Here is a 13,779-nt window from a genome sequence, read left to right on the forward strand (position 1 = left end):
TTTCGCACTTCCGGGATCCTCGTGACAACTTGCTGGTAAAAGGGTCTACGATCCTTTTGTAGGAAATTGGCGGGCAAACTCTCATTAAACGGTTCGTTTGTAGGCCAGTCCAGGAGGAGGAGCAGACAAAGTGGAGCGGCGGAAGAAAAGGCAAAGGGGGTACGTGTAGGCCGAGCCCCAAGAAGAAGACACAGGACACGCAAGCAACCGGTAAGTGCAGTCGATGGTCTATATCCGTGGTTCTTAACCTGGGGAAGTAAACCTGAAACTTGGGGTTACGAGACATGACAGCCAGTGCAATGGTACTGTATATTTACAATGAGAAAGCAAAGGAAGATTTGTATCGCCAATCCTTTTCATATGTTTGCATTGTATTTATATTGGATGGGGGTACGAGAATTTTTTCCTTACATGTCAAGGGGTACAGACACTGGAAAAGGTTAACGACTGGTCTATATAGATGTGTACGTACGTATTTACCTGTACTTCCGTACGTAAAATCGATCTGTTGCCCCTGGGCTCTTGCAGGAGAGCCACAGTTGGTAACCTGCAATGGCCACTGGTCAGGACCGTAAGCCACTCAGGGTAGAAATATTTTTGGCTAGATTGTTAGTGTGGGGTGTGCGTACACGCCGATTTAATGAAGTGGCCTTGCTGTGGATGTACTGCGTCTTGTGACACTGCTTCTGACCCAGGGCAGTGGACAAGGTGCAGGGATGACCTGTCATCCAGGAGGTGCTGAGGTAAGTGGGAGGGTGGAGGGGTGTGGAGTGTATTCAGGGATGGAATGGGTGGGAATGAATTTATACCTTTTCCTTTTTGGCTACCTCCCTTATAAGGGGGAAAAAGCCATGTTATATGTATGTACATATGAAGAAAGATTGTCAAAACTAGAACTACTGACTCTGGAACAAAGAAGAGAAAGAGGTGACTTGTTACCAATCTTCAGAGTTATGTAAGGTGTAGAAATCCTTGATAGAAGACTTGTAAACTGGGATAATAGAAACTCAAGAGGACATGGAAGGAAACTCAAAAAGGACAATTATAGAAGAGACTTGAAAGAAAGAAAAAAAAGTTTTCCCCACAGAGTTGTGGATGTATGGAACATAATAGATGAAACGATAGTTTGTGTGCAAAGACAATACACAAATTTAAGAGCAAATTAGATATGGCTAGATACAGGGACAGGACACCATGAGCGTAGCTCTCTTTCACGTAAGATACAACTAGGTACATATATATATATACCAAAGGCTTTTTCCCCCCTTACACAGGGGGTAGCCAAAAGACAACGGCATAGAAACCACTCCCACCCATTTCATCCCCTACATACTCCACTCCCCTCTACCCTCCCTCTTATCTTGGCACCTAGGTAAAACTAGGTAAATACATATGCACACATGTGTACATTAAGGGACTGTGGGAAGTGCTTATAGGTGAGCGTGTCATAAAAGTTGTTCAATTTCTTTGGTGAACTTATGTATACTTACTCTATCGGAAAGAGTATTATTGCATACTAAATTGTTTTAGTAACATGTATATATTACGTGTAGTTAATTTTTTCTTTTTCTTTTTTTATGATAGTATCTGTAATCATTGAAGTATCCATACGCATAGGTAATCAGCCTACTATGTAGGAAATGAAAGATTAGAGTCTTGGGAACAACTTCATTGAGTTAGATTTTTTCCTACTCTCTTTTATTTTTTTTATTTGAATAGTAGAAACTTCAGTGAAAATCTGCTATGATAAATTAAACAAAAAAATTAAGTTACAGTTTCCTTTTTTTTTCCTAATCAAATTAAAGAATTACTCTTTCTCTTTACAAATTCTAAAGAATGAATGAAATCGGACAAAAAGAAACAGAGATATGGCTATTTAAATATAAAAAACATAAACTTTTTAGGAGAGGCATTTAAAGTTTAAAGGAGCACACCGGCATTTAAAATCCTCCGGCCGCGTACTCACTCGTGACATTGTCTATTTTTTTACGTTTCTGTTTAAAACTTTAAACAAAACTGAACTGGCTATCGAAAATTTGACTTTATTTCAATATACAGAATGTTTTTTCATGCAATGGGGTTGCCAGATGTCGCCAATAATTTATCTATTTCATTTTATATATAAGAACAGAAACAGAATTGAGCTGTAATATTTGGTCAAAGTGTTACAGCCATCATAGAGAATCTTTTGAATACCTGTTGGTAGAAAAAAAGATAATACGATCGCATGCTAACAGATACGCGACAGGGCGACATCCTTTCTCCTTTAGCTTTGAAGAGATACTGAGATCCTTGTGGTGATTGACGATTAGTGTTGGGCAAGTTGCCAGATATCTCCATATATATTAATTATTGTAAACAAAACAGAACTGGGTATCAAAATTTTGACTTTATTTCAATATACAGAATGTTTTTTCATGCATGGGGTTGCCAGAGGTTGCCAAAAATTTATCTATTTTATTTTATATATTAGAAAAGAAACGGAATTGAGCTGTAATATTTGGCCAAAGTGTTACCACCATCATAGAGAATCTTTTGAAATGTTTACCTAAAATTCGTTAATTTTCCAGAATTTTTCGTGTTTTCGCGCCCTACAGTCCCTTAAGGGTAGTCCTTGGGCATGTGAGGAAGGAACCTTTATTATTACGACTAAGCCGTAATAAGCAAATTGTCGTACGAACACACTGTCCTTGCATGGCGCTTCAAAATTTTGATAAACTTGTTCACAGCTACCACTTCTTTAGAGGTCTGTTTTTAACCGCCTTGGTACGATGATGCCTACGTAGGCATCATGAAGCATGAATGGGTACACGAGGATGCAGCCGTTTTGGATCACACGAAGAATCGTCACCCCAGACTTTGACAGTGACAATTGTTCATGTGGGCTATCCTAGGGTGGCAGTTCTTCACTTGGGCCATCCTGGGTTTACAATCCTTCAGTTGTATCAGTTGACGACAATAAGCATAACCCTCGTTTGGCCTAACCTAACATAATCTTTATTCCACTGTTGATATTTGGCATACTGGGGTGACAATTCTTCAGGTGGGATCTCATGCAGTGACAATTCTTCAGGTGGAATCTCATGGGGTGACGATTCTTCAGGTGGAATATCATGGGGTGACGATACTTCAGGTGGGATCTCATGGGGTGACGATACTTCAGGTGGGATCTCATGGGGTGACGATACTTCAGGTGGGATCATGGGGTGACGATACTTCAGGTGGGATCATGGGGTGACGATACTTCAGGTGGGATCATGGGGTGACGATACTTCAGGTGGGATCATGGGGTGACGATTCTTCAGATGGGATCTCGTGGGGTGACGATTCTTAATGTGGGATCTCATGGCGTGACAATTCTTCATGTGGGATCTCGTGGGGTGACGATTCTTAATGTGGGATCTCATGGCGTGACAATTCTTCATGTGGGATCTCATGGCGTGACAATTCTTCATGTGGGATCTCAATGGGTGACAATTCTACAGGTGGAATCTCGTGAAGTAACAATTCTTCATGTGGGATCTCATGGGGTGACAATTCTTCAGGTGGGATCGCATGGGGTGACCATTCTTCATGTTAGCCATTTTTTTTTAGTTGTACATGAATTAAGCCCGGATTCTATGAACTGGTTTGACCACATTTTCTGTGTTTATTACTTGGTAAAAGAGAGCGAGTAATACACCAGTGACTATTTTATTATGCAATTAATACATAAGGTAGCCAATGCTGCATGCGAGAATTTGACTCGTACTCAAGTGGTTGAGAGGCAAATTGGTTTATGCATGATGCCAGCATTTTCCCCTTTCTATCCTAGACGCCTCAATTCCAATCCTATCTATGCTCCCATCCCTTCCCATTTCTAGTCGTATTTCATAAATTCTGAAATGTAACGCATGTTTTGGTAAGCATTGAAGGGCCAATGTACTGAAGTTTTTTTTTTTTTTTTTTCGCAGAAGGCGGGGTGCTGGGTGGCTGCAGTAGTGGCGTCTTGGACCACTTTCTGACAGCAACCCTCCCGGGGAGCGTCAGCGTAGGCGACCCAAGCGTGGAGGTCCTTGCCCTGCTGCGGGTGCTTCACGCTCTGAACCGTCACTACGGAGTTCTTTACCCTCCCGGGTTGCACCCTGCGCCACTTCCCACGTCGGAATTCACCAACCTCAAGTTGACGGCGAAGGCAAATCGGCAGTTGCAGGATCCACTCGTAATAATGACCGGGAATTTGCCGCCTTGGCTACCGCAGATCGCCTATGCATGGTGAGTGTTGGGTTGTGGAGACGGTTGGGCAAGACGCATGTTTGGACGAAGGAATCCACTTAACCCTGGATTACTAGACGTGTGCCACTCGGAATCACATAATGTTTAGTTATTTTTTTGCGGGCTGTGGTGTCCACATAAATTGACGTTAAACCATATCAGTACCGAGTGATGATAATCATTAAAGCGTGATCTGGCTGTGGTCTAGAAATACAAAGATCGTCATTATTAGAGGTCGTAGGTTAAGATGCAAATATTTTGAAACGGAGTAGGGAAATTAACTATGTTAATCCTGTTATTTATTTTTTCTTGCAGTCCGTTCCTGTTTCCATTTGAGACGCGTCAGTTGTTATTCTATGCGGTCTCCTTCGACCGCGACCGAGCACTGCAGCGGTTACTGGACTCCTCGCCCGAGTTGCACAACGCCTCCGACAGTTCGGAACGCGTCACGCCTCGTCTGGAGAGGCGGAAACGAACGGTGTCCCGGCAGGATCTCCTGAAGCAGGCGGAGGGGGTCATCGGCGACCTAGCGTCCTCGAGGGCGATGTTGGAGATACAGTACGAGAACGAAGTGGGAACCGGTCTGGGCCCCACGCTCGAGTTCTACGCACTCGTGTCACGGGAACTGCAGAAGGCTGACCTGGAGCTCTGGCGTGGAGAGCGCATCACGATAGAGGAGGGAGTGGGGGGCGACACGCAGAAGGTGCAGTATGTGCACGCGCCCCATGGCCTCTATCCGATCCCCATCAGGAGGAACATGAAATCTGCTCAAGTCACCAAGTTGAAAGCGAAGTTCAAGTTCTTGGGCAAGTTCATGGCCAAGGCGGTCATGGACTCGCGAATGCTGGATCTGGGTTTGCACGAGTGCGTGTACAAATGGCTGTTGGGCGAGGAGAGACTCCTGGGGCTGGGCGACGTCATGTCCCTGGACCCGACGCTGGGTCGCACGTTGCATCAGCTGTATGGTGCCGCCCTGGAGAAGCGTCGCATTCAGGCCCACTTCACTCACAACCCAATGGCTGGTGCTCAGCTGCAGGTAAGCATCGGCTATTCAACACGGATTTAAGATTTTTGTTTGCACGGTTAATTTTGTGCGTACAAACCCATCTTCTTTACTGCATGAGGGGACGGGGGTCGCTAATTAACTGAAGTGGCCTTGCTGTGTCTTGTTACATTGCTTCTGACCCAGGGCATTGTGTGAGATGTAGGGATGACCCGTCATCCAGGAGGAGCCAATATAAGAGGGAGGGAGGGGGATGGATTTTATGCCTTTGATTTTTGGCTACCTCCCTTATAAGGGGGAAAAGCCTTTGGTATATATATATATATGTATGTATTCATTTTATTTTTTCTATATACTAAAAGCTTTTCCCCCTTATAAGGGAGGTATGTAAAAATATACATTATATAATTTTTATTCATCTTTTTGTAAGCGGGAGGGAGGGGGGTGAATGGGAGTAGAGTATGTTGGGGATGGAATGGGTATGAGGGGTTACAATGGAGGTAGCCATAAAACAAAGGCATAGAAACCCCTCATGAGTATGTTGGGGATGGAATGGGTATGAGGGGTTTCTATGCCTTTGTTTTATGGCTACCTCCATTGTAATGGAGGTAGCCATAAAACAAAGGCATAGAAACCCCTCATACCCATTCCATCCCCAACATACTCATGAGGGGTTTCTATGCCTTTGTTTTATGGCTACCTCCATTACAATGGAGGTAGCCATAAAACAAAGGCATAGAAACCCCTCATACCCATTCCATCCCCAACATACTCTACTCCCATTCACCCCCCTCCCTCCCGCTTACAAAAAGATGAATAAAAATTATATAATGTATATTTTTACATACCTCCCTTATAAGGGGAAAAAAGCCTTTGGTGTGTGTATGTATGTATGTATATACCAAAGATTTTTTTCTTTCCTTATAAGGGAGGTAGCTTTAGAATATGATTTTTTATTTTATCAATTTATCTTTTTGCATTCGTAGGCCCAGCTGGAGTGCCTGACGGTGGACGGTTGTACCGTGGAGGATCTCTGCCTAAATTTCACCCTGCCCGGCTTCAGCCACGTGGAGCTACGTAAGGGTGGTGCCGACATGCCTGTGACCGTCCACAACTTGGAACACTACCTGCAGGTCGGTTGAAGAAGACGACTTTGTCTTAGGTTGTTCATTTTAGGAAGACGACTTTGTCTTAGGTTGTTCGTTTTAGGAAGACAACTTTGTCTTAGGTTGTTCATTTTAGGAAGTTCCCGACATCCAGTGGGATGCGGTTCTGTTGGAACATTGGCGATAAGGCAATTTGGCTTGCAATGTAATATCATGGATATTGGGTGAAAGATGAGGCGATTCAGTTTGTGGTATGTGTATTGGACGAGACCTGTCGATTCCCATAACATCCAGTGGGATGCTGTTTGGTTCGAGATAGGGATGCCATTTTGTGGGAATTTCCCACAAATTTGTGTCTGAGAAATTTGCTCACATGGTATGGACATATGAAGAATAATAGGTTGCAATGAACTTATATTGTGTGTAAAAAAAAAAATGGAAATTCAAATTTCCTTTTATGAATTTTGTGGAAAAAATCTCACTCGTTTATGGAAACTGGCATAGATCACAGTGGCAACCCCGGTTTGTGATTTAACATCACGGATATTGGATGAGAGATGAGCCGATTCGGTTTGTGATGCATGTATCAGACGAGAGCTGTCAGTGCTCCTTCATCCACAAGGAGCTAAGATGAAAGGGGTAAACGGATGATGGGCAAAGGGTAGGCTATGTCTCGGCTTGGCCACCTCCCATAGACGGAGGGAAAATGCTTTTTGGTATACGTATATACCTTTTCAACCACAATTCACTTTTAAATTCCATGCCATTGCAGTCAAGATTGACGAGGAGCTTGAAGGAAGCATATATTGGAAATTGAATCGTGGTCGACCCGAGGACTCGAACTCGGCTCGGACATGACAAAGTGTCAGTGACTTAACCCATTGTGCTATCAATTTCCAATATATGCTTCCTTCAAGCTCCTTGTCAGTCTCGACTGTGTTGGCATAGAGTTAAGTGAATTGTGGTTGAAAAGATGCTAATCTCTTCACTGGGAACCATTCAGTGTATGTATGTATATACCATATATATATTCATATGTAAGTATGTGTATGTATGTATATATATATATATATATATCACTTAGACAAAATGTTGTAGCACATTTGTAAATATAATCACAAAGAACCGACAGTCGGAATAAAAGGAAACTTTTAGAAGAAAGTGTAACTCCTATATTTCGGCTAATAGCTATAGCCCTCTTCAGGAAAGTGAAGAGGGCTATAGCTATTAGCCGAAATATAGAAGTTACACTTTCTTCTAAAAGTTTCCTTTTATTCCGACTGTGGGTTCTTTGTGATTATACATATATATATATATATATATATATACAGTCGTATCTCGGTACTCGACTAGCTCGAACAGCGGGTAAGCGTCAGTTCGACTCAGACCGCCAGCGGAGTAAGACGTACGCAGTTTGTTCGAGTATTTCTTCCCAGATTTAAACTTTTTCGTGTTGCTCTAGCCCTTAATAATGGGTCCAAAGAAAGACAGTGATAAGGGGAAAATTGGTTTCGGTGTTCGAACAAATCGGTGCTCGACCACCACCTCAGAACAGATTATGGTCGAGTACCGAGGTACGACTGTATTATATATATATATATATATATATATATATATATAAAAATAATGAATGGTAAGAATGGAAAGACACAATTGAGAACAAGAGACTTTATTCCTGACCGGTGTCGCCTTTAAGGCGAAACCGGTCAGGAATAAAGTCTCTTGTCCTCAATCGTGTCTTTCCATTCTTACCATTCATAAACCTGTCATGATGTCACAATATATATATATATATATATATATATATATATATTGAAATATGTATGACGGAATGAGTGGAAAGGGTGATGAGGTAAACGCCAAAAAACCGTTGGAAGTTTATTACTAACGTTTTGTCCTTAAAGGGCTTCTCTGAGGAAGTCCTTTAAGGACGAAATGTTAGTAATAAAACTCCAACAGTTTTTTGGAGTTTACCTCATCACCCTTTCCACTCGTATATATTACACACACACACACACGCACGCACGCACGCACACACACACACACACACACACACACACACACACACACACACACACACACCGACTCGGTTGTACAGTTGGTAGAGCGCTGAACTGGGAAGTAGAAGTGCTCCCAGTACCCAGTTCGAATCCTGCCCAGGGCCGAAATCATTTCGGTATCGCTGTGCCTCGGGTCGTTACTCTGACTCTCGTGGGCGGGGAGTTGGGGGTGTGTGTGTGTGTGCAAGGTCATAGCATTACCCATAGATCGGACCTACGAGCTCTGAGCTCTCTTCCAGGAGGGAAATAGCTGTCGATCACGAGTCCAACACGTGATCCAAAGGCCAAGTGAATACACACACACACACACACACACACACACACACACACACACCACCCAAGGGGCTCTTCCTTCTAAGGGAGATGGCTAACTAAATCAAAAGGCTAAATCTAAATCACCCACTCTGCTACACACACACACACACCCAAGGGGCTCTTCCTTCTAAGGGAGATGGCTAACTAAATCAAAAGGCTAAATCATCCACTCTGCTCCACTTCCATCGACCACCCATGTGGATCTATGGTCATGCCTAGTTTTATCTTGCGGGACGGGGAGCTACGCTCGTGATGTCCGGTCTCTGTATCACACCATGTCTAATTTGGTCTTAAGTTGTACTTTGTACTGAAGATGTAATATACAAAAGTGCTTTGCTTTAACTTCTTTCTCAATGGTCACTGTTGCATATTATATATCATATTTATACATCTATATATATATATATATATATAACAAAATGAAGTAAATATAAATTTATGCATTAATTTTTATATCCCCTCTTTTCATCATATACATACATTGCTGTAAAGCAATGTATGTATATGATGAAAAGAGGGGATATAAAAATTAATGCATAAATTTATATTTACTTCATTTTGTTATATATATATATATATATATATATATATATATATATAGATGTATAAATATGATATATAATATGCAACAGTGACCACTGAGAAAGAAGTTAAAGCAAAGCACTTTTGTATATTACATCTTCAGTACAAAGTACTTTGCTCTGAAGATGCAATATATGAAAGTGCTTTGCTTCGTTTAGTTCCTCTTTCTCAGTGATCACATAATGTAACACAAAATACCAGTGTTTCTTATTAGTATATATATGTGATTGTGTGTATATATATATATATATATATATATATATATATATAAATGCGACTAAATCACAAACGCATGATTCATAAAATGTGTAATAAAACCACTTGGGAAAATAAAATGAAAGGTGACCAAATGTCTTAAATAGTAAATAGATGAAAATGTTTGGTCACCTTTCATTTTATTTTCCAGGTGGTTTTATTATACACACACACACACACACACGGCCCGGTGGCGGATTGGTAAAGCACTGGCCTCACAAGCCTGAGAACCGGGGTTCGATTCCCCGGCCGGGCGGAGACAAGTTGGGTTTGTCTCCTTTCACGTGTAGCCCCTGTTCACCTAGCAGCGAGTAGGTACGGGACGTTAGTCAAGGAGTTGTGACCTTGCTGTCCCGGTGTGTGGAGTGTGAGTGGTCTCAGACCTACCCAGAGATCTGCTAATAATGAGCTCTGAGCTCACTGCCGTAGGGTGGTGTCTGGCTGTCTCGAAAAGAGGCTGCAGCAGATCCGAGGTGAATACACACACACACATATATATATATGTATGTATACATATGTTTTTCATTTATTGTATTTCTTTTTATGGTTAACAGCTGGTGGTAGAGTGGCTGGTTCGGGAGGGAGTGTGGCGACAGATGGAGGCGCTGCGGGAAGGGGTGGAGAGTGTCTTTCCTTTGGCTCGGCTCCAGCTCTTCTATCCCGAAGAGCTGGAGCAGCTGTTCTGTGGGGCGGCCCAAAGTCAACAATGGGACATGAAGCAGCTGGCGGAGTGCTGTCGCCCCGACCACGGCTACACGCACAACTCGCGCGCAGTCAAGTTCCTCCTGCAGATTCTGTCCGAGTACACACCTGCACAGCAGCGGTCTTTCCTGCAGTTCGTCACTGGGTCTCCACGCTTACCTGTAGGAGGTGAGTTTGTAGATAAAGTAACCGTAGCATCGGATAACGTTTGGCAATGCAGGAAGATGAGGATAAGAGACGTGAGAATCAAAACCGTGTGAGATCGAAACCTTTATTGGTACGACGTTTCGCTTGTTACAGCTTTTTCAAAATCTGTACTTGAAAAAGCTGTAACAAACGAAACGTCATACCAATAAAGGTTTCGATCTCACACGGTGTTGATTCTCACAGTCTTGTAGGCTTTTGCCATTGTGTTTCATAAAGAGACATATAAGTGTTGATTTACGTGCATTAGTTGGGGATCCTCGCCGGGCAAGAGGTCGGGAGTGGAGATGCTTTGAGGCTGCGGGCAGGTGAGTGTGAAATAAGAGGTATAGTATTAAATTCCCATATCTCGGAACATCCTTTGTAAAGAGAGAGTGTCCTAGTATTCTGAGAGATGGTTCTGTGATATGATATATAAAATGTCAATTTGTTCAATTGTCGATCTGTTGCCCTCGGATCAACTTTCAGGTTACTCGAATTGTATTGAGGCGATCCAGGCCGGTGTGGGTTGTTTGCATCTAAAATGTTTAATCTGTTGCCAGACCAGAGCTGCATTGGTAGAGTTTCGGTGTATGGCGGTGATCTGAAAATAGCTGTGCAGACACTCTGCAGGTATCGCGTATTTGCATAGCATGTGTGCATTCTGCATCCATGACGGAAAATAAAAAAAGAATCCAGTTTTCCTTTCAGAAGTCAACTCTACTAATGTCCTTGTTTTCATTAACTTTGATTGGTATACAAATGTATTTGATGTATTGGATTGGTATACAAATGTATTGGATTGGTAAACAAATGTATTGGATTGGTATACAAATGTATTGGATTGGTAAACAAATGTATTGGATTGGTAAACAAATGTATTTGATCGGTACACAAATGTATCGGATTGGTATGCAAATGTATTGGATTGGTATACACATGTATTGGATTGGTATACACATGTATTGGATTGGTATACACATGTATTGGATTGGTATACAAATGTATTCGATGGGTACACAAACCGTTCCTGACGCATTTTTCTCTCTCTCTCTCACCAGGGTTCCGCAGCCTGTCTCCTCCCCTGACGATTGTGCGCAAGACGTTCGAGGCGGGCGAGGACGCAGACTCGTTCCTGCCTTCCGTGATGACGTGCGTGAATTACCTCAAGTTACCTGACTATTCCAGTATTGAGCGGATGCGTGCCAAGTTGGAGGTGGCAGCCAGGGAGGGGCAGCACAGTTTCCACCTCTCGTAAGCCCCCCCCCTCCTCCTCCCCCCACCCCACCCCTCCTTGCTCACCCACCCACCCACCCACGTGTGTGTGCCTCGGGTGGTGGGACCAACCGAGCGGCGGTGGTGCAGCGTGTCGAGAAACCGCGCGTAGTCGGAGGACGGGTGCCGAGTGCCAGGAGGGTCCCCATCCCCATGAGGCAGGCAGTGCCTTTATGCTTCCATGATGAACAGGATGCTGCATTGTGTGGGATTTCTGTACCGCCGATTTTGTTTTGGTTTATTTGTCGTGGGGACACGGCTCCGCCCGTGAAGGAAAATATCCCCGAAGGAATCCAGCAATGTTCTTGTCCTACGTCGGGACCTTAGCATGGCCTCGGGGAAACATTAGGGGCACAGTGGAAAACCTCGGGGTTCGTGGAAGACCTCGAGGCCGTGCGAGGAAGCGTCGTTGTGGTGGAGGGGAACCCCACTGCTGCACGTCTCCTCCCCTCCCCTCCTCCCTCCAACGCATCGCGGAGCCGTAGCGCAAATGCAGGAGTCGAGCGTGTGCGCACCAAGAACGTTTTACCCCATGCCAAAGACCCCCGTGATGGCGGCAGTCGTTGCATTCGTGGCGGTGCGCACTCGAGGACCGAGGACCTGCTTGCGTGTGTGGTGTTCGGGGGGGGGGGGGGCGGATGACGAAGACGATCGATCGGTTGCTTGGTCAGTCGTGGAGGACTTTGGGCTGCTGCGTGCTGGGGGTGGGTGGAGAAGAAGAGCGGCCCTTCTTTGTGATATTGTTGTGGTGTGTGTGGCTGCAAATATAGCAACGTAAACAAACAGACGTGTGCGGATGTACACACGACACACATACACACACACACGGACACACACACACACACACACACTTTAGCCCATTGTGTATGTTAAAAGGCTGTTCAAAAGTGCTTTGAATTCACCTCGATCTATTTACTTCAACCCAACGACGACCCCATACCACCACTCGACGGCAGCGGCAACGATGAAGGGGAGGAATGGCAGAAGCGGTTACAGTCGCCGCATCCTGGGCGGAGAAGAGCGGTGCCGTGTCGTTCGTGGCCAAGCAACAGCAGTTCGCTGCCTTGGCACGTTGTCGCCAGCAACACGACACGGCGCATGGAGCGACGTTGGCAGAGGGATAGTGTGATGTCGCCGGCCGGGTGCACCATTGTATGTCTCCTGGGATACAACAACTGCATCGTCGGGGGACAAGCAACCGTAAAGAAGAGATTGGCGAAGAACAGGAGACGTGGTTTTGGTTGGGTTGCATATACACCCATCTTGGGCTCGTAAGTGTGAGCGTAGCGGGCGGGAAGGGACGAGGAGGCTGCCTGCACGCGGGTGGCTGGAAAAGGGGGGGGGAGGCAGTGTCTACGTCCCTCCCCTCTTCCTCCCCGCCCCTCTGCTCATCCGCCCCACACCTGCCACTACACCCGTCTTCTGATCTCGCATGTTGACCACCAAAACTGCTGTATGTGGGTTGCTTGCTTGGCAAGGGGATACATCTCTATACCCACTCCTTCACCCATCCCCCACCTACTCCTTCACCCATCCCCCACATACTCCTTCACCCGTCCCCCACCTGCTCCTTCACCCGTCCCCCACCTGCTCCTTCACCCGTCCCCCACCTGCTCCTTCACCCGTCCCCCACCTGCTCCTTCACCCGTCCCCCACCTGCTCCTTCACCCGTCCCCCACCTGCTCCTTCACCCGTCCCCCACCTGCTCCTTCACCCGTCCCCCACCTGCTCCTTCACCCGTCCCCCACCTGCTCCTTCACCCGTCCCCCACCTGCTCCTTTTCACCCGTCCCCACCTGCTCCTTTTCACCCGTCCCCCACCTGCTCCTTTTCACCCGTTCCCCACCTGCTCCTTTTCACCCGTTCCCCACCTGCTCCTTTTCACCCGTTCCCCACCTGCTCCTTCACCCGTCGCTCACGCATCCCCCACCTGTTCCCTCTACATCCGTCCCCCACCTGTTCCCTCTACACCCGTCCCCCACCTGTTCCCTCTACACCCGTCCCCCACCTGCTCCCTCTACACCCGTCCCCCACCTGCTCCCTCT

General features: G+C 45.3%; 1 protein-coding gene across 3 annotated transcripts in view; it reads left to right on the forward strand.

Annotated features, from left to right (window-relative positions):
- ctrip (E3 ubiquitin-protein ligase ctrip) overlaps nucleotides 1–13,483 on the forward strand; it is a 53,624-nt gene extending 40,141 nt beyond the window's left edge. For all 3 annotated transcript variants that reach the window (XM_076195900.1, XM_076195902.1, XM_076195899.1), the window contains 6 exons: nucleotides 104–210; nucleotides 3,954–4,254; nucleotides 4,570–5,290; nucleotides 6,244–6,390; nucleotides 10,130–10,445; nucleotides 11,522–13,483. In XM_076195900.1, coding sequence (XP_076052015.1) covers nucleotides 104–210; nucleotides 3,954–4,254; nucleotides 4,570–5,290; nucleotides 6,244–6,390; nucleotides 10,130–10,445; nucleotides 11,522–11,718 — 1,789 coding nt within the window. In that variant the 3' untranslated portion in view covers nucleotides 11,719–13,483. The remainder of the gene's footprint in view (nucleotides 1–103; nucleotides 211–3,953; nucleotides 4,255–4,569; nucleotides 5,291–6,243; nucleotides 6,391–10,129; nucleotides 10,446–11,521) is intronic.
- The last annotated feature ends 296 nt before the right edge of the window (nucleotides 13,484–13,779 follow it).

The sequence above is a fragment of the Oratosquilla oratoria genome, chromosome 12 (assembly GCF_046742065.1).
Source record: "Oratosquilla oratoria isolate Oo_2021 chromosome 12, ASM4674206v1, whole genome shotgun sequence".
Classification (NCBI taxonomy): domain Eukaryota; kingdom Metazoa; phylum Arthropoda; class Malacostraca; order Stomatopoda; family Squillidae; genus Oratosquilla; species Oratosquilla oratoria.